We start from the raw sequence: 22542 nt of genomic DNA, 5'->3' as shown, positions 1-22542 counted from the left end.
TTTAAAAACAGGATCTGTAGATTATATTTAACTAGGAACTAACAAATTTTCAGGAAAATGTAACCAAACAGGTAAATTCTTTGTAAGTAGACTGGATATATATCACTTAAAATAAATAAGCAGCCAATCAACAACCAACCTTCAAGGCTGTGAAGAAAGCCATTTAGGATGATATAGAAATAACACCATAAAGAACCAGTTTTGGAGTTTGAAAACAAGATAACAGACTGAGCATGCACCAACTAAGAAAGTGCAATAAAAGGACAAGTGATGAAGACGATTAAACGACCACCAAAAACCCTTACAGGGGGTAGTAATAACCCCTAAAGGACATTAGATGGCAGAAGAGACTGAAATAGTTAACTCCGGTTTGTGTAATTTTTCAAAACAGGCGTTTTATGTTATTGATTTTTCTGTGTAATGAATATGTAACAGCCTTGTAAGTATAAACTGCCTTAATTCACCCAGTGGCTGGGAGAACAGGCTGCTTAACAGTGATATTTTTTGCAGTTGAGTGAATTTGTTTCAAGGGACATGAGGGTCTGTTTTCTCTTGTTCTCTTGCCTTGGTGGGGATGAGGCTGGTGGTGCTGATTTGACTGATTCTTCATTTCCATACACGTTGTCACAGCTGGCCTCATGTGGTTTGTTTGTCCTCTTTTTGTATCGGGAAGAGGATACTGAGGTATTTCATCCCTTCCTAGACCCCCATGCACACTGCCATGGGGTCAGCCCCCTCAGGGCAGTCCCTGCCAGTCTGCTCCCCCACATCTTCCTCAGCATTGGGAAGACTGCTGGAGTCTGGAGGCAAACTCAGCACCAGGCCCAGTGGGAACAGCCTACCAGACCCCACTGCAGCTGTGACAGAGGGACCACAAGGACAAGGAGGCCCCCAAGGCTGAACCGTGACCATGTAGCTCTGCCAGCAAAGGTCTTCCAGGTCAGCAACTCTCTGCTCCCCTCCATGCCCAACACCAACCCACCAAGGGGATACTCACAGAAACACAAATGTCCTCTTTAATCTGTCCATGCTCTGAAATGTGAAACAGAAACGAACACATCCTAATCTGGAACCAAATCCCACCGAGCCCAGCACAGAGTGGGAGAACTGAGTACCTCCTTTCTTTCCCCCTCTGGCCTTCCTGGGTATCCTACAGCAGATGGATGCACAGCCCTCCTCCCACGGTTCTCAGGGCTGCGGGAGGAGACACCCTCCCTATTGTGCCCTCTTCTCCTGGGAAGTCAGAGATGTTAGCTGAAAAAGATCTCCCTGACGTATTTCAGGACATCGTCCTCAGAGTTCTTCCCGTCTGTTCTCTCTGCGTCAGCACCAGCACCAGGAGGGCATGGAAGTGCTGGACCACGGTCACTGCCTCCATCCCTGTTGGCCGCACTTCCAGGAACCTCGTTTGGTGATGGCGGGAGCTCCTGCTCCTCTTCGCTCGTGGACCGGGCATTCTCTTCACCTTCCTCGCACTGTAGATTCTAACCAGAGAGAAAAAGACAAGTGCATGACTTCACGCCGGGAGCACCCCAAGGGGTAGGAGGGCAGCCCACCATCGCCGTGAGCCACGCCTCGCCAGGCCCCAGGCCCGGCAGGGCGCAAAGGCAGCCGCGCTGCTGGGACAGAGATGAGCGGACCGGGAAGGCCATGCGGCACCCGGCAGCGCCCTCCGACCCGCCTAGAGAGGGGCCGCCAGGGAGCCGCGGGCAGCAGCGCTCCCTGCCCGTCCTCCGGAGCTCTGCCGTGCTCCGGTACGGCCAGGGCCGCGTCTCCACCTCCGGAGGTCTCGGCTCACCTCGGCCAGGACCGCCAGGGCCACCTCCACCAGCTCCGCCTCGTTCATGCAGTACAGCGCCGCCGGCCTGGGCAGTGAACAGGGGACGCTCAGCGCGGGCAGCGCCCGGGCTCGTCCTCCCGCACGCCGCCCCGGCCGCTCCCCCGCCCCAGCGGCGCTACCTGCGCCCCGCCGCCGCCCGCCGCCGCCGCCCGGCCCTGGGCGACGGGGCCGCCGCCGCCCGCTCGTCCCCCGCCGCTCCCATCCAGGCCGGGAGCTGCCGCTGCCGCGCGCCCGCCGCCATGCCCAGGCGGGGCGGTGCCGCCGGAGCGCCTTCCGCCCGTCACACCGAGGCTGCTTCCTCGCCCGACCGGGAGTGCAGGGGGGCTGGAAAAGCAGCCCAGGCCGTCCTTAAACTCAAGTCACGACAGAGCCCCGTGTGTGAGCAGGCAGGCAGCTGGGCCAGGTGCAGAGCAGACGGCACGTTTGGAACGACGCGTGACAGCCTCCGAGCCCCGGGGGCAGCCGGACGGGCCGGGCCCGGCGTCGCCCCCGAGCGCTCGGTTACGGTGCCGCGGTGACGCCCCGAGCGCGCCCGCCGCTGCCGAGGCGCCCTCTGCAGGCCCGGGCGCGCAGGGCAGCCGCGGGGCGCCCGGCAGCACCGCTCCCTGGAGCGGCGGGGACTTGTGCCGGGAAGCGAGGAGAGAGGGGAGCCTGGGCCAAGGATGGAGTAAAAGCCCCTCCAGGAATACAGCATGTTGAGCATTGTCCTAGCAAAACAACATGTTCATTCCTTCCCTCCAGGCTTCTGGCACAGTATCAATGTTGTGCTAATGCATCATTTTGCATAGTAGCCTTGGACTGGCACGTGTTTTTATACTTTCTTTCCCTGTTTGGGGGGTTTTGTTTTGCTTTTAGTCCTACTTATGAAGCAAACCTGAAAGTAGTCTCTCTCCAGAAATCTCAATTGACCCTCTGTGAGGGATGGAAGATAACATCTGGACGAAAGCAACATTCCTGGTTGTGTTCAACACTGGGTTGATTGGAGCTTTGGACAACCTGGTCTAGTGGAAGGTGGCCATGCTCATTGCAAAGTTGGAACTAGAAGAGCTTTAGGTCCTTTCCAACCCAGACCCTTTTGTAATTTTGTAGTTCTAAATTCTAAAACCTCTATGCAATGTAGTCAACGCTGCAGGGCTTGGAATACAGCTACAATCTTTCTTGGCATTTTGATAGGCAAACAAAGGCTCCCATTTGAGAGCTCTCTAAACTCTAAGACTAACCCTGAGAATTCCTGAAGCCAGTTCGAAGTCAGCACTTGGATTTGAGGGGACATTAGCTCAGGCTGGCATGAAGAGCAGCTGCACCATTAGTATCACATCCCACTGAGGTGGAAACCCTGTACTTAGATGTCAGACTGGCAGGGGACCTGTTAATCTTGGAGAATGGAAGGTGGGGTTATCAGATGAGTATAGTCAGCAGGAGCAAGTCACTCCATGGACAACAGGTACCTGTAGCATGAACATGGCTCTAGTGAGGATTTCAGTATCCAGCAGTGTTGCCCTTGAACTGCTGTCTATGAGTATGACTACCCATATGGCTCATGAATGGCTGTTCATTTTCCAGCAGGGTGTATGCTCTGTCAAGGAACAACAGTACCACAGACTCCCAACACAGGCCAAAGACATAAGCAGCAAAAAGCTCCATGGCAAGGTGTAAGCAGATGAAATGTATCTGCTTAGTCCATTCAAAGACTATGCAATACCTGAGCACAGCACCTGCCCTGATGTTGGGGGGCTTAGGGGGAGAGACAGCTTCAGTGTCAGAGAGCCCTATACAGGGCCAGACTGGTCTTGGCCTCCCTCCCCCTCTCCACCATCAGGTAGCATTATGTAGCTTCTGAACTCCAACACAAGTATTTCAAAGTCTGACTCAGGATTTCTGCTCTGGTTGATAGCAGATACCTATGGCAAGGTAACACAGTACATTCAAGCAAATGCAGTTGTTTTTGGTCCTGGATGTCTGGTTCACCCTGGTGTGCAGGTGTGGTGCTGGAAGCACCTGGTGAAAACACAAGGGCTTTTTTGCATGCAGGAGACTTGGCACATCACTGCCCTCACCATCCTCCATGTTTTGTAGCAACTGCTGAACAAAGCATAGAGTTCAAATGCAAGGGAATATTTTCTTTTTACAGAAAAAAAAACAAATAAAAACAAATTAACAAAATTGTAACAACAAATGTTATACCCAAAGAATACTCTGGTTTCTCATCAGCCTTTCCAGTTTGAGTCATCTTATTGTCATGCACTGTGCTGCCTCATGCTTGCTTCCTCCAGCCTCACCTTCTTCTGCAGAACCCTGACGTGACCACAGCCTTTTAGCCACGTGCTACTCAAGACTCCCTAACAGAGGGAAGTCCAGCTGCCACAATGGATTAGTGGAGACTTATTTTTCAGTGCTGCCACTGATCCAGTCCCATACTGGCATTCTGTTGCACAGTGGTTTGGCAAATATATTTATCAAGAGGCAAAAGCTACAATGAGAAAAGGGATTTTGCTTTGCCTTCTCTCCCATGCAGTTTGTTCCTGTGAGTTAACACTGGTTTTGTCAGGTCTGTTGTTCTTTCCCCCTTCAGTACTGTCCAGGTTAAGACTTTTGAGCCAGTAAGGTTGTTAATTTAATTTTCCCATCCATAGAAGCAGTGAGGCAGGTCCCGCAGTCCATGGCTGTGCTCCAATCCACTGTGACAACAGGAGCTCGGTGTCCTCCCAGGGAAAGGCAGCTCTCCAGAACCTTTTCCTCACCATTTAACTAAAAAGAAGGAAAGCATAAGATTTTAAGGAGGTAAGTTTCTGCAGTGGGGGCAATACACCCAACAAGACAAGCCAAAGCCTGATAGAGACTTCGTATCTCTAAGAACATGCATAAGTAAGCAGAAAATCAGTGAGATACTGAGATGTGTGTAGTACACACATGAAAGGAAGCTTCCAGTCTCACTACAGAAGCACATGCTCTCAAGCAGCTCAACTTCTGACATCAACTGAACTGCACTGGTTAAACAAGGCAGGCTAAGAGCATACACTAATGAGAAGTACATAAGCCTAAGCTATAGCTCATGTTAGTTCAAGTGCTCTGAGTGCCCCAGACACAAAGTAAAAATTCCATCTAATCTGCCTTGCAAGAGCATGGGCATGTGATCAGTAACACTTGTTACTGAAGCACAAGAATTTGGGCACGCAGATCTATTCAGCCTTACTCTTCGTTTAATTTCATTACACAGTAAGGGAAGAGGATAAGGCTGGGTCTAGCATAGAATGAATCAGCAGGCACAGAAGGCAGACTGAACATGAGCACCAGTCAACAATCATACATTTTGCACTGAACTGCCATGCATCCATATATTAAACAAGTAATTAAAACTTTGTCCGAGTCACTTGGACACTAAAAGCTAACCTTTAAGAAGGAGCACAAATACTCCAGCTACATACATAGGACCCAAACACTTGCTGTACACTAGACACTGCTAAAATGCACACTGTGAAACTGAGCGGCAGCTTTGACAGAGCAGGGATGGATATGTACTGCTTAAGAACTTCCAGGGGCTGCTGCTGTACACTTGTAATTAACAGAAGCTTGTATGGATACTTAAGGGTACTCCCCATCACTTCTCAGACTTACCTTAAAAATTACTCCCCCAGTAGAAGAACATGTCAACATGTAATTGCCCTCAGAGTCAAAAGCAAAAAGCCGTCCTCGTGGGAACTGGACTTGCTTGTAGCCACTGTACCCGGACAGAATAAAAGGACCTGTAGCTTCCCTGGGAAGGTCATACTCAGACACCTTCAAGCCACTTTTATGGATATTCCACTGAATAAACTAGAATGAGAAAAAGAGATGACAAAAGCCTATAATGAAATTAACTGGGATACAAGTGGAGTTGCCATTTTTTGATTTTAAGCAAAATACTGGTATTCCTCACAAAAAGAAGATGGCATTTTGACATCTATATCTAAGTGGCTATATTAGTAAAACAGGCTGCAAAGGCTGTAAGAGTGCCTTCTATCCAGGTAAAAGATATGCTCTGCCTTCCTCAAGCACTACTGCCTTTGTATCCTTCCACACTGCATGCAGTACTCTGGTGAGAATTTGCTTAACTCCTCAGCCAAGGTCCCTCCCTGAGTCACACCTCTACTGCTGAAGACTGAGGAACTGCAGAAATCAAAGTGTTTATTACCAACAACAGGGAGCTGCTGACGAGATTTATGTGGTGGTCAAGGATATGCTTCCTTGTGAATCCCAGATCTCAAATGTGGTGATGTCAGGGGCAGAAAAAGGTCATCCTCATATGGACTATCTGGGAAAGGGATGTTACCAACAGTAGGATTTGCACACAAGGTCAAAGACAGCTCCAACTATTAATACATTTTTCAGTCACTCTCTCTGCAGATTGCATGGAGCAGGGTGGTACTGCACCACCCTGCTAACCTAAGACTGCAGTTAGCAGCCCACATTTCATCCAGAATCTGAGCGTATTTTTACAGTTGTCCCCATCATATGGAGAAGACTCCAGAAGTGACTTCTCTGCCAACTGACCAGTAGGAGGTCATCCATAGCCTACCTTGCCATCCTCGCCTATGCTGTAGACTGTGTTCTCATCATAGCTGAACTCGACGGAGTAGACCTCCCCATCATGTGCCTTCCAGCTCATGGCGCACTCATGCTGCTGCATATCTGAGGGGAGAACCAGTACTGAACACTCGTACTCACACAGAGCTGAGGTGAGGAGAGGGAGGCCTTTTATGTTCCTGAGGTCTCTGTGGCAGCCCTCCAAACAAGCATGGGGGAGCCCAATCCAATCCCAGCACCCTGTGCCTATACTCCTGCTCTCACTTTGGCCACAAAAATCACTGTCTGTAACTACTCGACTTTACAGGGCTGCTCACACAATCACTGTCAACTGCAGGCATTATGCATCCAAGCACCAGTGGCACTCCTCCTCCACTTGTTATCCTGCCCATCCTCCCAGCTGCTGACAGCTCTGTCCTCCCAAAGACCTGGGACTGCAGCCTCCACCAGAGCCAGAAGCAGATTCCCCATTCAAAGGTAGGAGGCCTGGACTGCCTGTATTGCAAGAGAATAAAAACCTGAGAAACACAAATTGCTCCCAAAAGGAGGACTGATGTGAAGCCCTTGCATTTAAATGGAAGGTCTCACATGAATTGCTTTCCTCATGACTCAGCCTCTAGTGGTACTGCTATCTGGCACAGCACAAGACCACAGGGCTTAAGGGCAAATTCAGTCTCTTCTTCAGGAGGAGAGAAACAACAAATCCAGCAGCACTACCAGGGTCTCCAGCCAATGTCCTTCAGAAAAAGTCTATGTCAATTCACTCCTGAGAGCTCCTGTGGAGACAATAGCTTCCACCTTGGTCTCCAAGCATATCCTATAGCTGCCTCCCTGCTATGGGCAGCCAGCTGAGGACTAGGGACCATCTCACTACTCAGTTTCACAGAAACATTTAAGTTAGGAAAGACCTCCAAAATAATCAAGCCCAACTGTTACTTTAACACTGCCAACTGCACCACTAAACTATACTCCTAAGTGCCACATCTGTAACATCTTTTAAATACTTCCAGGCATGGTGACTCCAGCACTTTCCTGGGCAGCCTGCTCCAGTGCTTGACAATCCCTTTGGTGACAGAAGTTTTCCTAATATCCAGTCTAAACTTCCCTTGATGCTGCTTGAGACAGTTTCCTCCTGTCTGATCCCTTGTTACCTGGGAGAAGAGACTGACCCCCACCTGACTACAAACTCCTTTCAGGTAGTTGTAGAAAGCAGTAAGGTGTCCCCTCAGTCTCCTTTTCCCTAAGCTAAAGAACCCCAGCTCCTGCAGCCACTCCTCATGTGCTCCAGACCCTTTACCAGGTTTGGTTTTGTTCTCTGGAGACACTCCAGCCCCACAATGTCTTTCATGTAGTGAGGGGCCCAAAACCTAACATGCTGTTTGAGGTGCAACCTCAGCAGTGCCAGGTGCAGGGGGACAATCCCTCCCCTCATCCTGCTGGCCACACTATTTGTGATACAAGCCCAGATGCCAGTCTTGGCCACCTGGCCTTACAGCTGGCTATCAAGCAATACCCCCAGGTCCCTTTCCACTGTACCAAAGAGACGAACAATCCCATCCGCAGCCCCGGTGACCAGAAGGTTGCCATTGTGGTTGAAGGCTGTGCAGTTAATAGCAATGGGCTCAGGCTCCAGGGAGAACTGCAGCTGGAAGGGAAAATCTGCATTAATGCTGAGAAATGGAGCTGGGGGTACTGAAGAGCTGAACTCCAGGGGAAGGAAGAAAGAAAGATGGTATTTAGTAACAAGAACTCTGGTTTGGAGCCCTACACCTCTAATGACTACAGACTTCAAGGTCTGGCAGCAGCATTTTACTGTGACACTAAACCAGCAATTCACCTCAGCCAAGCCACAGCTTTCTTGGCCATGGCCTCAAGGTTGCAAAACCAGCTTCTGGCAGGCATTAGCTTGAGTATGTTGCTTTCTCCTACATGTCAGGGACAGCACTTCACTTAAAAACAGGGAAGGCAAGGGAAACAGCAGCAACGAAAACCCTTCAGTTCAGCTCAGCTGGAGAAAGCCTCAGCAAAGCATCATTCAATCCACTTGGGATATTTCCAGTCACAAACTGTGCAGCCAGGATAGAAACAAGGCCATGGACTATTCTGAAGAATTCATCAGAAAAATCCCAATGCACCAATAAAACAAAAAAACTTCACCCAATCCAGCAGCTACTTACATTATTTATTTTTATCCTGAATGTGACAGAGGGGAAAGGAGGAAGGAGGAAAAAGAAGGGTATTGAAAAGAAAGTCAGCATAATTTAGAAAGAGGGCTCCTAGACATTGAAACAGAAGACACTCATTCTCAGCAAGCAGACTGAGAAAGGAAAGAAACCCAGCAAGTACCTGCTGTTTCATCGTCTTAGTGTCCCACAACAGCAGCTTCCCAGGAACTTGGTTCATGCTTTTGCCCCCAGAGTTGATTACTGAGAAGTCAATGTGGGAGACAGGGCTCTGGGCTGCTGCAGAGCAGACAAAGGAGGCACCACTTGGGCTGCAGGCAAGCGAGAGGATCCTGGAACACAGACACATGGTGTGAATCACCTCTCTCCTGCAGCTGCCTCAAGCAAAACACTCACCTACAAGCTCTCCCATTAAGACTCTGCAAGACAGGGTGCACTGTAAAGGAGGGCAGGATTCATGTGCTTAGTTTTTGAGTGTCTCCCATCTAGAGGGACTGCCCTCTAGATGAAGGCTGAATAGTTCTGCAGTTGCAGAAAAGCAGCAGGAACATTGAGATGTTTACTATTAAAACCAACACCATTTATTTATATTTATATTTATATTTATATACAGAAATCAGTATTCCAGAGTTACCTGGGCATGTCCTCATCAATGCTGATTTCACAGAGATTCTTCTTTGCTTCAGTGTCATAAAGACGAACTGTCCCGACCCCACTGCCAAGCAATAGCTTGAAACCAGCAAGGAAGTAGATGGGAAGAGTGTGAGTGAGCAGTACAATGATGCTGACCAGCAACTACCAAGACTTAGTAATTTTTTTTTCTATTTATGCATTCAGACTAAATATTACTCCATTATGGTACATCCTGTCTTCCTGTGCAATCACACTGAGTAGGACTACTCCAAAGCTACAGAAGTCAGAGTAAAAACCCTGCTTCCCAGTGAAAAAAAGATCTAATAGGCACCAAGGTGGCATAAACACCACTTTCTAGATCATGGCTCAACCCTACAGGATGCAAAACATGTATGAAGTCTCAATATCTAGGGGTCCAAGGAAAGAGAAGCTTAAGATTGTTAACTGTGTGCTAAAGAGAAAATCAAGCAGAAGCCAACTCCTTTCACCCATGGGAGGATGAAATCATCCAGAAAAGCTCACACATGCTTTATCAATTGTGGTAAAATTTCAATTAAAATTTAAGTCATGAAGAGATGCATTATAAAAGAAAATTGAGCAAGCCAGATCTTTGTCACTTCAGTGCCTAATTTGCTGGTGAATCCTAAATGTATTTCAGAATGAAGAATCTTTCCGTTAGCAAGAAAGAAATAAACTCCACAAAGCAGAAGAAACATCATCACAACAAACAAAGAGCAGCAACTGCATTGACAACTTGCTTTCTAAAAGCCAAAGCAGAGACAAGCTGTAGCACCAGGTCTTCACAGGTGGCATTTTAGAGTTAGCAAGCTACATTGTCAGTGACAAAATGTGAAAAATACCGCCTCATTTGCAGGCCAGCCTTCTCCTACAGCCCTGTATCTGCCAAGGGAGGGCATGAAACACTAGCAACAGCTCAAGGACTCAAAGGAATGCATATAATTTAAGGCTCCTCTCTAGTAACAGAACTAGAGAAAAAGGGATATTGGAAACATTTAAACTTTCCATGTTATTTAAACAAGCTCCAAGCTCCTTATGCACACACAAACCCTCAGCTCTTAAGACACCAGTCTAGAACTGGCCATGGAGCTTTTTTTACACCTTTTTAAGCACAAGTAAAATGCCACCCCCGCAACTGTTTCCCCTTCTCTGCTGCTGGGTCAGTGTATGAGTAAAGGTCCACAGCTCTCTGCTGCAGGCCTCCCCCAAGCTGTTGTACTCGGTTGTCTCTGCCTGTCTTTACAAGTTTCTGTGTGATCTGTGTGAAGACAGGCATTTCTCTCAAAGGCACTACTATCCTGCAGCTGTACCCACACTGCACTTCAGAATTTCTGTTTCAGGGCAAGCAGTGGTGAACTCCTTGCTCAATACAAAGCATACACTCCCCACTCTAGTTCTTTTTGGACCCTAGAGGCTTTGGTTCCTGTGTCCCCCTAGAAGTGGAAGCTAACTGCTGCCCCAATCTTATGCACAGTGCAGCTGTCTAGAAGTGAACATGCAACACGTAGCAACATGGCCCCAAGTCATGTGGTGCGCTTCCACATGCAGACTACTCACCAGCCGATCACGCTTGGTGGCCCATTCCAGGGACAGCAATGGAGATTTGGAAATGGATGAAGCTTTCGTTTGCATTATGGGGTTAAAAGACCAGACTTTGATGACCCCATCCACATCCAAGCTGGCCACCCTCCGTCCAGAACAATCAACCCTGTGTGTAGAATGAAACTGATGGGATGTTTTTCTCCCTCAAATTCTTAGATGTAACCTACTAATCCTTCTTTTCCTGGCCACACACCAGTTCCTTCTGCAGGAATTAGAACTTCTTTGTACTACTTCCTGCTCACTTCACAGTAACTGGCACAACAAAGCCCATTAAGCTCCAGACATAAGGCATAATGCCCTTAAGCAATATCTGCTTTACAAGGGAGTTTCTTCTTGGCTAGCATTGCCCAATCACAAATACCTCTGTCCAAAAATCTGTCCTTTTTCACATGTAGCACAAGCTACATGCTATTTTCAGTCACACCAACTTGACTGCCCAACAACTGAGAGTACATGTCCAACGTGCTGGACAGAACAGAGGCTGGGAGAAAGAGGCCAGACACAGCTGATCCTTCTGCAGAGGCTTCTACAAGACAGTCCTCTTCTGCCAGTGCATTACCTGCAGTACATGATGGATGAATGGTGCTCCCCATACTCCTCCTGGCTCAGGACGATGAAAGGCTGTTCCTGCCGAACTCCCACAGCCTCTGCACTGCTGCCAGGCATTTTGGTTGAAGTCTCTGTTTGCTCAGCATGCAGCTCTGAGAATGGTTCTGCCTCAGCTATGCTAGTATCTGTTTTCTTCTCAGCACTTTGGCCCTGAAGGAAGAAATCCTGTGTGAAATACAAGGAAGCAGCTCCATATCAAGCTTCTCAGCTACCCCAGCCTGCTGGGAGAAAAAAAAAAAAAAAAAAAAAAAGAAGCTGCAACAAAACAGGAGCATTGTCAGCCCAACACTCCTTCTGCCAGAGACCTTTCTGAGTAGAAGGATCATGTGTTGCACAACTGCACTATTTAATACTGCTTAGTTGTTGAGTCCTTTATATGCCCCTCCCTGTGCCCAGCTATATACTTTCCTGTAAGAATTAAAAGAACTGCAACATTTCTAGCATACCTCAGCCAATATCAGAGGCCCATTTACATGCCATTAGAGCACAGATTCACAAGAAAATCAACATATTTTAAGGAATTCTTGCACTCAGCAATACAAGTTAAGTCTGTACAATATGCACTTCAGCAAACCTGCACAAAAACTTGGTTCTCAAGCCCCAGTGGATGAATTATCTTCATCTGCCAGAGATTCAGACTGTGCACAGTGGAGTCACCATTGCAGCCGCCTGACTGATGACAACAGTAGAGCTGACACATGAGTCCAAAAGCTTAAAACCCAATTTGACAGGGCAGACAGAACAAAAGGAGTTTTAGGAAGTGACAGTATCTGGATGAGACAAGATCTGCACTGCAGAAATATTTGGAAGCAGCTTAGTTTTCTCTTGCCACCAGAAGTTGAACAAGAAGCAGATACAGCACATAAGGTGGTAAACCATCTGCTAGCATTCTCTTGATAAACCATCCTCTGAAAGCTAAGTGTCCCCAAAATGGTACTGATGATTATGAATTCCTGTTCTGTAACACATGCTTGCCTAATTTACCGTAGCTTCTCATCAGGACCAATGGATCAAGCAGTGCATAATCTAATCATTTGAAATCACAGAGCTGGAAAAGACTGGGAAATAAATCCAAGAATTATTCTGATAGTTAATGTGGGGAGGTAACAACCAGTGAATGACAATCATATGAAAGAAAACAGCACCATCTTTCAGTTTCCTTTTTGCTCACATGCTTTGAGTACAAGAGAAAGTTAGAGTATCAAGCTTCCTCAAGGGCACAAGGACCAATCTTTACACAGCCCAAAAATCACTGCCTTAACCTGGAACATTGTAGAAAAAATGAAGTGAAAGGAAACTTACTGGGAAATCGGGCTTTGCAATTTTCCAACCAATGCTGAAAGAGTTTTAGATGAATCATGAATAAAAAAGTTCTCTCAAGGCCTTGAATGCTGAGTGATAGAGTAACATCTCTTTAACCAGCACTCCCACGCACAAAACAGCCACACACTGGCCAACAGGCAACAGTCCCTCAGCACTGTCTCTCCACAAGGCAGAATGTCTCATACAGACAAAATAACAACGGCTGAGATGCTGCCTGTGCTCTGTATTTTTTAACAACATGGCTGCTGAAAGCCAGACAACACACAGGTGAACAGAAGCAGTGTGCTGACCTTCAGCAGTTAAAATTCAGGACATAAATAAAAAAATTCAGTTTTTTTATTTCGTTAGATTTTTAAGCAGGGCACACCCCCAGGCAAAACTGCAACAGTAAAGTACAAAAAACTCCAAAAGCAAATGTTTCTCGGAAAGCAACAAGTTCCATTCCTATCCAGGAAAATGTTATATTAGTTTTCATTGTCCCACACTGAGCCTGTATAAATCAAGCATAAGAACCTACAGGAAGAGAACTCACTTTGGCTGGATGAGTGAGCCAAGTTCATTACCACTGAGGAATGGGGATTTTAACAAGGTATTTGAACACAACCATTGAAAGTGAATGAAACCTTAATGAAGCCTCAGGACCAGGCTGTTGAAAAACATGGAGAAAAGAGACAATTCTTCTTCCACCTGAAATGCCAGTACTGATTAACTTCCAGGGACACAGAAATAAACCAAGAGTAGAAGGAGTTGATTAATTACAGACATTAACCTTTGATACAGTTATTTCTGACTAGCAATTCCAAAGCTTAAAGGAAACACTTGCACTTGTTTTACCACTTAGTTTTACAGAAATACAAGCCTTCTGCCTCCCAGCCCTGCAGTGCTGACAGTACCTGGAGGGTCCCTTTTGACAACAGTTCCTTCCTTTCTTTCCCATGCTCTTGCAAGCGCTTCTGCCGCTGCTGCATGGAACTGGACTCGCCTGCCACTAAACCACTGAAGTGGCTCTTCCCATCCTTACAGCTCACTGTTCCTTCTTTTCCTTTGGCACTCTGAAAAGCAGAGAAGTGATTGGGCAAAGTTATGCGCCTAGTAGGCTGCAGAACAAAGAGCAAAAAAGCAGCAAAGCAACCAAACACTTGCAAGGGCTCCACATATTGATAAGCTCTTAGATAACAATAGCTGTTCTTGTGCTGCATTCAGGCCCAGCATACATTTGCAAGGCAGAAAAGGACATTTAATTTTTCAGGTGGAAGCAAAAGCTTGGAGCAGTGCCATGCTGCAAGTTAACTCCTTGGAGACTGAGCAAGTTTCAGTTGAGAATTACCTGGTGATTTGTTGTTTCTTTCTTCCCTAGCAGCATACTGCCAGTCTGCATTGGAGAAGCTCCACTTGAATGGGTTGGTCTGGAAGGGCCCTTTTTACTTTGGGAGAGAAAAGAGGACAGAAAGCCTCCCCGGGACTGAAGAGAATGTGCTGTACTTCTCTGATTGCAGGTCATATCACTAATGAAAAAGACAAAACACCACCAAATAGAGTATGAAAGTGAGGCAACCTGCCCAAAGACCACCCAGCTGAGTCAAGTGGCAGCTGTTTGAAGCACTGGAACATTCATTTCCAAGCCAGTGCACCACTATGCACTAAAAACCTATTTGAAAATATCCTGTTAGTGCCTGGAGCAGGTCATTACAGTTACTGTAACCAAAAGCTCATTTCTCAGAGATGCCACTGAGACAGTGAGCTCAGACTGTTGCTGAATCCCCTGTAGAGCCACCTAAAACTCCTTCCACTCCATCTGGTTTGTTTAGAAAGACCCAAAGGGAAAGACAGGGGAATTCAGATTTCTGTAGAACTTATTCAGATAGGATTCTCAATTCAAAGTATAAAACAGACCTACTTTGAGAGACATTCAGCATCCAGTATTTCACTGAACACCCTTTGATAAACAGCAAGTTATGTTCAACAATTTTATGGCACAAGCCTTCAATATCTCAAAATCCAGACCCAAAGAAAATAAGAGAGCTACAGCCCATTTCTGTGATTATAAACCCCTTCCTTCTCAGTCCACAATGCCAAGAGCAGCAGCTGCTTCCCAGAACACTACTGTGTGACCTCACTCTGCTACAGCTTCCTCTGAGAGCAGAGTGGCAGCAAGGGCAAGGGGAATACAATAATCTTCACTGTCTCTATCCACTCTTCAAGGATGGAACTATTCTACCAAAGCTGGGCTTTGGGTTAAGCAGAGACACGAAAATAAGCAACTGAACTGGTCCCCAGACTAAGACATAAGCTGAACATGCAAGAAATGCCACTTCCTAGGCAAATTTTTCTAATTCAAATGGACAAAAATAAATACAGGAATAAATTACCCCATCCCTCATGTCACACTCCTCCATACACGCATATAGCATCAGGGCTTTCCACAAAGTTAAAAAAAAACATATCACAAACTAAACTCTGTAGCCTGTACTGTGCAAAGACTGCAGAGCTGTCAACAAGATAGTTCAATAAACACTTAAATCTATTTAATCAAACACATTTTAGATTAAAACATTTTGTGTGTAGTACCTGCTACAACTTCTATCTGTCACTGGCAACAGGATAATTTAATCAATCCTATTCCTGTCCTGTACTGGGGTAAAAAAATAACAGTTAAAGAAGCTGTATCACTGTATATGTTGCCTAATTTCCAGAGATAGGCACAAAATACATGTAGCCATAAAACACACTTTTAACTGCAGCAAGTTCATGGGGAAATCTGTGCATAACTGAGCCTCACAGAAGAGAAGCTCTTTCTCCCCTGACTTTGCAAAAGCAAGAACACATCCCTGTGTAACAAGAATCCCTTTGGGTCATACAGTAACAGTATCTACAAAACAACACAGGGCATTAACCTATGGCACTGCAGGCACTCAAGTAAATTGGAATCAAGAGCCAGTCCACTTCATTTGAGCAATACTGCAGGTACTGCACTGCTTTCAGAGCCCTAGATGCCCAGAACACCTTGGTGCAATGCTGACAGCAGAGCAGAATCACTTCCATGTGTGCTTGGGCTCTCACTAGTTTGCAAGAACCTCCCAAAAGATGGGAGGAACACCTGTCATGAATTCCATTAAACCTACTTAGATCACCATAACTTCTGCCTGGATGTCTTTCTGCATTGAATCCCAGGGCAGGGGACATGGAAATGACCCTCCAGGAACCTCCCTGACCCAACAAAAGCATCAGAGCCTGTCCCCAGCTCTTCTCCTGCAGGCACTCACAGCTCAGAGTCCCCCAGTCGATCCATGTTAGCCACATATGCAGGCAGCTTGTGATGCATAACTGTTTGTTCCACCTCCAGTTCCTCTTTCTTCGTGCGGGAGGATTCAGCCTGCAGAGCGAACAGCTACGACAGGAAAAAAGAGCCAAGTAAACACAGGGTCACTGAGATTCACCTCCTTCCCACTCACTTAAGTTGTTTACTCCTTTTATTTCATCAGCTCTAGAAGGGTGGGGAAGGAAAAAAGTTGCTCTGACCGGCTGAACACCACATTAGTCCAATTAGTCAAAACAATCAGTACTTTGGGCACATGAAACTGGAGCCTACTTAAAACCCTTCATCCCTCTCCTCAGGCTGGCTGTGGGGACATTAGTGGTGCTGGGAAACAAGAGCTGGGCAGGGCAGAGCTTGCCAGTCCCTCTCTGTGCAGGCAGTTTGAGGCCAGGGCAATGCAGGCACAGAGCCTAGAAGGTAATCTTCTTCCCACAGCCAAGGGTTTGCTGAAGTGGCACGGTGCACCCAGGTCAGTGAAACCAGGTCACCCTGAAATCCAGCTCCATACCCTCTGCAACTCCTTCCCAAGGATGATAGTGAGATTTATCCCCACATTACAGAGAAAGAAAACCATCTCTTTTTCCCTTTAGTACAGAGGAACCTCATGATGCAGCTTTCTGGAACAGATCTGGTTTATGCCTGTGACTCTTACACAAACAGTTTCTCAGGCTTTTCTGTTTCTGTACATTTGTTTTTCTTTTTAACACAGTATTTAAGGAAAGAAAATACAGGGAGAAAAATGAGCTTTAGAAATCTAGCTTGCTATTTATGTATTTCCATTGTTTCAGCAGCATAAAACAGAATCACTACTTAATTTCAGCTAGCATAAAATTCCATATTTATTGACATCCTTTTTTAAAACCTGTATTCTAGAGGTAGCTGATTCCCCCTCTGACCTGAGGAATGGACTAAAAGGGAAAGTCTAGTTTTACTGCTGTCAATTTGCCAGAAAACTTTTATCCAGACTGCAAATGATATCAGCCATGGTATCAGCCAACTGGCAAAAAACAAACCATAGGTTTAATCTGGCAAAAAATAAAAAAAAACAAAATTTGAGGAAATAAAAGTTCTATTGCAAAACATACCTCATCCTCTGTCCCTATTCACTGACCATCTTTGCAGAACCTTCCTGTCAATGTTTGACTGACCTTCTAACTCCATCCAGTACACAGTGACAAATCTTGGGTTTTTTTTCCCAACTGCTTCCTTTTTGAAATCAATTATTCTATTTTACATGTATTTCTAGGACAGTGTTGAACAGCTATTAAAACAGTACAAACAGGAAACACAACATTCAACAATGTTTTGTAACACAGGAGGTAAAGTACAAACTTTACTGAAGTATTTATATAGAAAGAGCTTTTCTTGGTATTTTTGAGGAAGTGAAATTAAAGTTCTGCTTACATGAATAAGCCTTCCTATTTGTATGTGATAATCCACATGTGATCTATAGTTTAGAAAGTTCTTAAACTGCAGATTTCACAAATTTTCCTAACAGAAGTTATACTTGGAAATGACTGACCCGTGTTACACCCTTTCTGTAAGTATCTGCTGATGGTACTGTCAAACACAAGACATGGAGCTTGGCAACATTTTGTCTGAACTAACAGACTCTTCTCATGGTTTACTGTAAGATCTAGAGTTGGGAAACAGACATTCACAACATTTCCATTAGTTGGTCTAAATTGCTTTAAGTACACATTCAAACATGGCGAGAGGGCCATTTCAGAAATAACAGTTTCTGTCTCTTTGCCAGAATTTATTGTCCATTTGCTTCTATTTCTCTATCAGCTAAAATCTGGAAGTGACTGAATACTATTCACAAAATCAGCCATACTTCCTTTCCAACCCATTCTATAACTCTATAACATACATCCTTAACCTGCCACCAGTTTCATCTTGTTTTGACTTTGCAGTGTAACAGAAAACAAGTTTGTATAGTATTCAGTATTCAAGTTTGTATACCTGTCAGACAGCACAGGGAGGAGAGACAATCGCCTCCAGCAGAGGGACAGGAATATCCTAAACACACATTTCACAATATGATCACAACCCTAAGTTTGCTGGAAACAATTGAAAGATAAATTAAAATAAAATAAAGGACTTAAAGAATCTGCCTTAGAATAACTGCATCAAACAGAACAGTTACAATATTCTCGAATGGATGGAATCAATTTTACAAAACTCACATCACACAGTCAGCAGCTAAAGAGTGATCTCAGTTCTGACCTTATGCCGCAGTGATTCATTTTCTTCTTGTATGAGACTGGTCCTGAGACATTCAGCTTCAAAGTTCAGTATGACTGGAACTGGTAAGCAATGTTAAAGAAAATCAAGGTGATAACTCGTGCGCACCTGGCTTAATTCTAAAAGCCAGCACTTCATACCAGTCATGTCTTCCGTAAAAACAAAGTCCATACAATTAGCAAAAAGTATGTGCACGACCAGAAGACCAGCAACAGCTTAATTACTTAAGTCAACTTTTTACTTTGCTGTTGCATGAACTATTTCATGTGAACTTTGCAAGGATTTTTAGATTATTTCTTTTTAGAGTCAGATGTGGAGGGCAAGACAGATTCTATTACTGCTTTACTGTACACTGAAGAAACAGTTCAAGATGAGCTGTATTCCAGCTGCAGCATAAGCCTGCCCATCACCAAACAAGAAAGAACTCTGTAGCGTGGGGCTAAAAACTTATTCCTGCCAAAAATCAACTGCTCTATTATAATGAGCTGTCACTAGGCAATGTTGTGAACATAATGTACCCAAAGAAGGATTGAACAGAAGATGTCAGTACAGTTACGGATTATGACCCAAGGCTGTATGACTGTTTTGTACTATGTCAAGCAAAGAGTAAAATCATTTCAGAACAAGATGTGCACAAGATTTCTAGTGACTAGCATCAGGATGATTCAGCACCAGCAACAACCACAATTGTTTTGCCCAGGGAATACCACATATCATCAGATAATTGAGCAGTAACTATTCCAACACCCTCTGGTAAACACCAACTTTCTATTAAGTCTTGGCTGTAAAAAATTACCTGAAAGCAGGAAGTTCCACAGTACTATATCCTTGGCATAACTGTTGAAAGTATAACACCAGGGCAAGGGAGATTTAACTATTAGTTAAAAAGAAGGATATGCATGCACTGAAATAAGACGCTCAGGAAGTTGTGCAGAGACACGATGAACGTATCTGCCCACTGGCGTGAGAAATAGGTAGCAAAGCTGGGGTTGGAGTCTGGAGCAGGGAGGAAGGGCAGGACAAACCAATCCTTCCACTCTGCCTGGTTCTGGAGCTCGGAGGCCTGCTTGAGGAAAAACTCCTGCGCCTTGTCATTGCGGCCATTCTGAAACACAGCAAGAAGAATAGGGCTCACACTTCCATTAATGCCACCAGATTAGGTCTAGGAACATTTCCTTTTGTTATAAACACAATAACAAGTATTTTCACCACCCTGACACAGCAAGTGATTAGTTACAGATTCACTAGGAAACAAAAGAATCCCAAATACACTAGGAGAAGCTCACAAATGCACTTAATCCAACCTTCTTTCTAGTCACCACAATCCTGTTTAAGGGCCGAGACCAATCGAACCAAACGCACTGATTTCAGTTAAACCAGTGCAGAGTGCACTGACATGAGACATGAGCATTCATACACAGGACCAAAGTATAATTCAAATCACATAATGTCTACAGCACATACAGCTTGTAAAGGTTTCCATCTGACACATTATTCAGACAGGACTGTCACACCTCAGGGTAAACACATGACAAAACAAACCATGAAAAAGCACACTTCTGGAAAGATGTATTAGATTTTGACTCATCCACCAACACCCAGATCTACAGTCAATGAATGGAACCAAGAAGAATCAAGGGGAGAACATACTCCATTGACTTTTCAGGGTTTGAACAGAAAAAAATCTCTGTTTCATTTTAAGCTCATTATTTTCTGTCCTACTCAAAGCAAGCAAAGAGACATTCTTTTTCTCTCCTACATTTCCTTGTTTCGGTTTGAACCTTGTGTTCTCTGCCAGTATCTAAGTTAACTGAGCAGGACTGAGCTAGCAGTACTGTTATTCTTTCTGAGGGAAACCTGTCTTTATGTGAGTGTGAATATCTTGCACCCAGCAAATCATGTTTCCCTGTTGCTCGTGTTTCCCTATCCTGCACACAAGCTCGTCATGTGAGTCTGCATCAAACTCCAGGCTACACTGCTGATCATGACACATGAACTGCTTGCTCCTAATCCAGCAGGCCTGGCAGAGGCTCACAAGGGTAGTTTATTGCTTTGGTTTCAGAGACCAGGACCTTTATAAAGTAGCCTAAAAATCAAACACTACCTGAATAGCATGGACAAGGTAGTATCGGAATAAACTGGTTTTCAGCTTGTTCACTGTTGGCCGATACACGTCTTCCAAACGGCTGAAAAGGCGTCGGTCCAGATAACTCCAGTAATCCCGCAGGGCAGCCAGATCGTAGCTCTGAACAAACTGCTGCAGCTGGTCCACTATCTTATCCACCTAAAGAGGGCAAAACAGGGAAGACTTCAGTCATGTGAGGGCTCTTGAGGCACAAGACTTTCTGTAACTTAGTGCTGAGAAGCTTTAACTGCGTAAGTAGTACGGTACAATCCTTATGCATTAGCTATTTTCTAATCCTGGAAACACTCTGCATTTTGCATTAGTGTTCTTCCACTCTGCGGCGCTTTGCAAATGAAGGAAAAAGAAATATGACAGTGCATAGCCAAACAGATTTTGACAGAAATATCACATTTTGTTGAATCCAACTGATGGAGTTTTTTGCAAGTAAGCAAAACTTTCCACCTCCTTTAAAAGTTTCTTGATAATAACAAAAAAAAAAAAAGATTAAATGTTTAAAACTCAAATGCAGCACCTGAAAAAGAAGTATTATTTTTAGACTAAAAAGAAAAATACCTGCATTTAGCCAAAACAAAGAGGAAGTCAGTTCTGCTCCATTGCAATTTTTGAAGTACCTTTATCTTTAGTAACATCATCTACTAACAAGGCAAGCATAAAATTTTGCAGAAGGATATTTTTTTGTCATTATGTCTCTTTGGAAATCATTTCTGGAATATGAATAAGGCAGAATGATAGTGTGGGAACAGATTTTTTGTTCAATGGTTTCTGATGGCCAAGACAGGCATCAGAAAAAGAAAAAGCTGCATCCTGTATAAAATTAAACTAAGGTTGTTTAATATGTGGTTGCTCTCCCTTCATCGCTTAGTATTTTAGGACATACCCAACTTTTATCTCTGCAGCTTCCTACAGATATAGAAAACTGAAGTTTGTGACCCCAGCAGACCCTTCTTGGACAAAATGCAGATTAAGTCACCAGCAAAGTGCTGGTGTTTTATAAAATAAAAGCAACATGCTTTATTAATGATAAAAGTAGTGCTTATATTGTTGGTCAAAGAAAAATCTGACTGTTCAAAGCACTACATTCAGTGCCCAAAACTGTTGCTACAGGAACAAAAAGCTCACACAATGGACTGAAACTGTATTTTTGAGACTGGCAAATTCTGCGCCAATTTCCACGCGTTAGTCAAGGTAGCTGGTACTCAAGACATACAAACTAAAGAGCGGAGCTGTAAAGCCGCTGGATAAAATTCCCATGACCGAGAAAGTATGCAGGCAAAGGAATGTCTTCCTGCCCTCTCGGTCCGCGGCTCTCTTCCGTTCTTCTCGCCTCCAAGCCGAGAATCCGCCCGCGGGTCACACAGGTCGGCGCAGGGTCTCCAGACGGCCGGGCTGGCCAGCGGCGCGGGGCGGCTGCCGGGAGCGGCAGCCCCTGGCTCGGAAGGCAGGCAGGGGGATGGAGCCCCTGTCCTGCGCTGACGGCGCCCTGGAGCCGAGCGGGAGGGGAGCCTTCAGCCGGCTCCATCCCCCCGCCAGGAGGCTGCGCGTCCCTAAGGGCGGCAGGGCGGGCCGGGCGGCTCCGGGATGCGGGATCCCGCCTGTGCGGCCGGCCGGGCCCCGGCGCCCAGCCCTGCCCAGCGGGGCCGGGGCGGTCGCTCTAGCGGGGAAGCGCGGAGGCTCCGAGAGCTCCCTCCGCCGCCAGGCCCGCTCCCCTCGCCCAGCCCCTGGAGCACGAAAAGGCGCCCGCGGCCCGCCCGGGGAGCGCGTCCTCCCTGGGGTGCACCCGCGCCCAGCGCCCCGTCGGGAACGGGGACGCGGTCGCCGCTCACCCGGAAACCCTTCTCCCGGTCCGCCTTGATTTCGGCGTCCAGTTGCTTCAGGGCGGCGGTGAAGCCGCGGAACAGCAGATACTCCCGCACCAGCTCGTCCGTACGTTCCGCTGCCGCCGCCATGGGGACCCGCGGCGGCGCCGCCGGCTCCGCCCGCCCACGGGCGGGGCGGGGAGGGGTTGACCCGGCCCGGCCCGGCCCAGCACCGGCGGGACTACAACTCCCAAAGTGCCTTGCCC

The 22542-nt window shown here is 46.1% G+C and overlaps 2 protein-coding genes across 4 annotated transcripts; both read right to left on the bottom strand.

Moving 5' to 3' along the window:
* On the bottom strand, nucleotides 1-2361 carry CYREN (cell cycle regulator of NHEJ). 2 transcript variants are annotated; one of them, XM_053978195.1, is made up of 5 exons: nucleotides 1960-2361; nucleotides 1799-1865; nucleotides 1116-1484; nucleotides 998-1032; nucleotides 1-656 (listed from the first exon to the last, which is right to left on the bottom strand). In XM_053978195.1, the coding sequence occupies exons 1-3, from the start codon at nucleotides 2079-2081 to the stop codon at nucleotides 1251-1253; spliced, it is 423 nt and encodes a 140-aa protein (XP_053834170.1). In that variant the 5' UTR covers nucleotides 2082-2361; the 3' UTR covers nucleotides 1-656; nucleotides 998-1032; nucleotides 1116-1250. The 2 variants fall into 2 exon arrangements, with proteins under 2 accessions (XP_053834170.1, XP_053834169.1); XM_053978194.1 differs by having other exon boundaries at nucleotides 998-1484.
* A 1578-nt stretch (nucleotides 2362-3939) lies between these two features.
* On the bottom strand, nucleotides 3940-22466 carry WDR91 (WD repeat domain 91). Of its 2 annotated transcripts, XM_053977982.1 has the most exons (15): nucleotides 22304-22466; nucleotides 20439-20618; nucleotides 19232-19439; nucleotides 18317-18399; nucleotides 16035-16159; nucleotides 14099-14276; nucleotides 13665-13823; nucleotides 11399-11598; nucleotides 10795-10945; nucleotides 9221-9315; nucleotides 8750-8918; nucleotides 7940-8048; nucleotides 6396-6508; nucleotides 5456-5653; nucleotides 3940-4588 (listed from the first exon to the last, which is right to left on the bottom strand). In XM_053977982.1, exons 1-15 carry the CDS (start codon nucleotides 22424-22426, stop codon nucleotides 4424-4426), a joined length of 2256 nt encoding a protein of 751 aa, XP_053833957.1. In that variant the 5' UTR covers nucleotides 22427-22466; the 3' UTR covers nucleotides 3940-4423. The 2 variants fall into 2 exon arrangements, with proteins under 2 accessions (XP_053833957.1, XP_053833956.1); XM_053977981.1 differs by lacking the exons at nucleotides 19232-19439; nucleotides 20439-20618; nucleotides 22304-22466 and having other exon boundaries at nucleotides 18277-18406.
* Between the last annotated feature and the right edge of the window lie 76 nt (nucleotides 22467-22542).

Source organism: Vidua macroura, chromosome 5, assembly GCF_024509145.1.
Source record: "Vidua macroura isolate BioBank_ID:100142 chromosome 5, ASM2450914v1, whole genome shotgun sequence".
In the NCBI taxonomy this organism is placed as follows: domain Eukaryota; kingdom Metazoa; phylum Chordata; class Aves; order Passeriformes; family Viduidae; genus Vidua; species Vidua macroura.
The sequence above is the reverse complement of the archived record's forward strand: the minus strand, read 5'-3'. Positions and strand labels throughout refer to the sequence as shown.

Bases quoted from the DNA above. Each gene is read 5' to 3' on its own strand.
- CYREN (XM_053978194.1), bottom strand. From the start codon at position 2,081: ATGGCGGCGGGCGCGCGGCAGCGGCAGCTCCCGGCCTGGATGGGAGCG. The intron at 1,866-1,959 runs GTAGCGCCGCTG...TTCACTGCCCAG, and splicing joins CGGGCGGCGGCGGGGCGCAG to GCCGGCGGCGCTGTACTGCA. The intron at 1,485-1,798 runs GTGAGCCGAGAC...CTCTCTGGTTAG, and splicing joins CCCTGGCGGTCCTGGCCGAG to AATCTACAGTGCGAGGAAGG.
- WDR91 (XM_053977982.1), bottom strand. From the start codon at position 22,426: ATGGCGGCGGCAGCGGAACGTACGGACGAGCTGGTGCGGGAGTATCTG. The intron at 20,619-22,303 runs GTGAGCGGCGAC...TGCCCTCTTTAG, and splicing joins ACCGGGAGAAGGGTTTCCGG to GTGGATAAGATAGTGGACCA. The intron at 9,316-10,794 runs GTGAGTAGTCTG...GCTGGTTTCAAG, and splicing joins CCACCAAGCGTGATCGGCTG to CTATTGCTTGGCAGTGGGGT.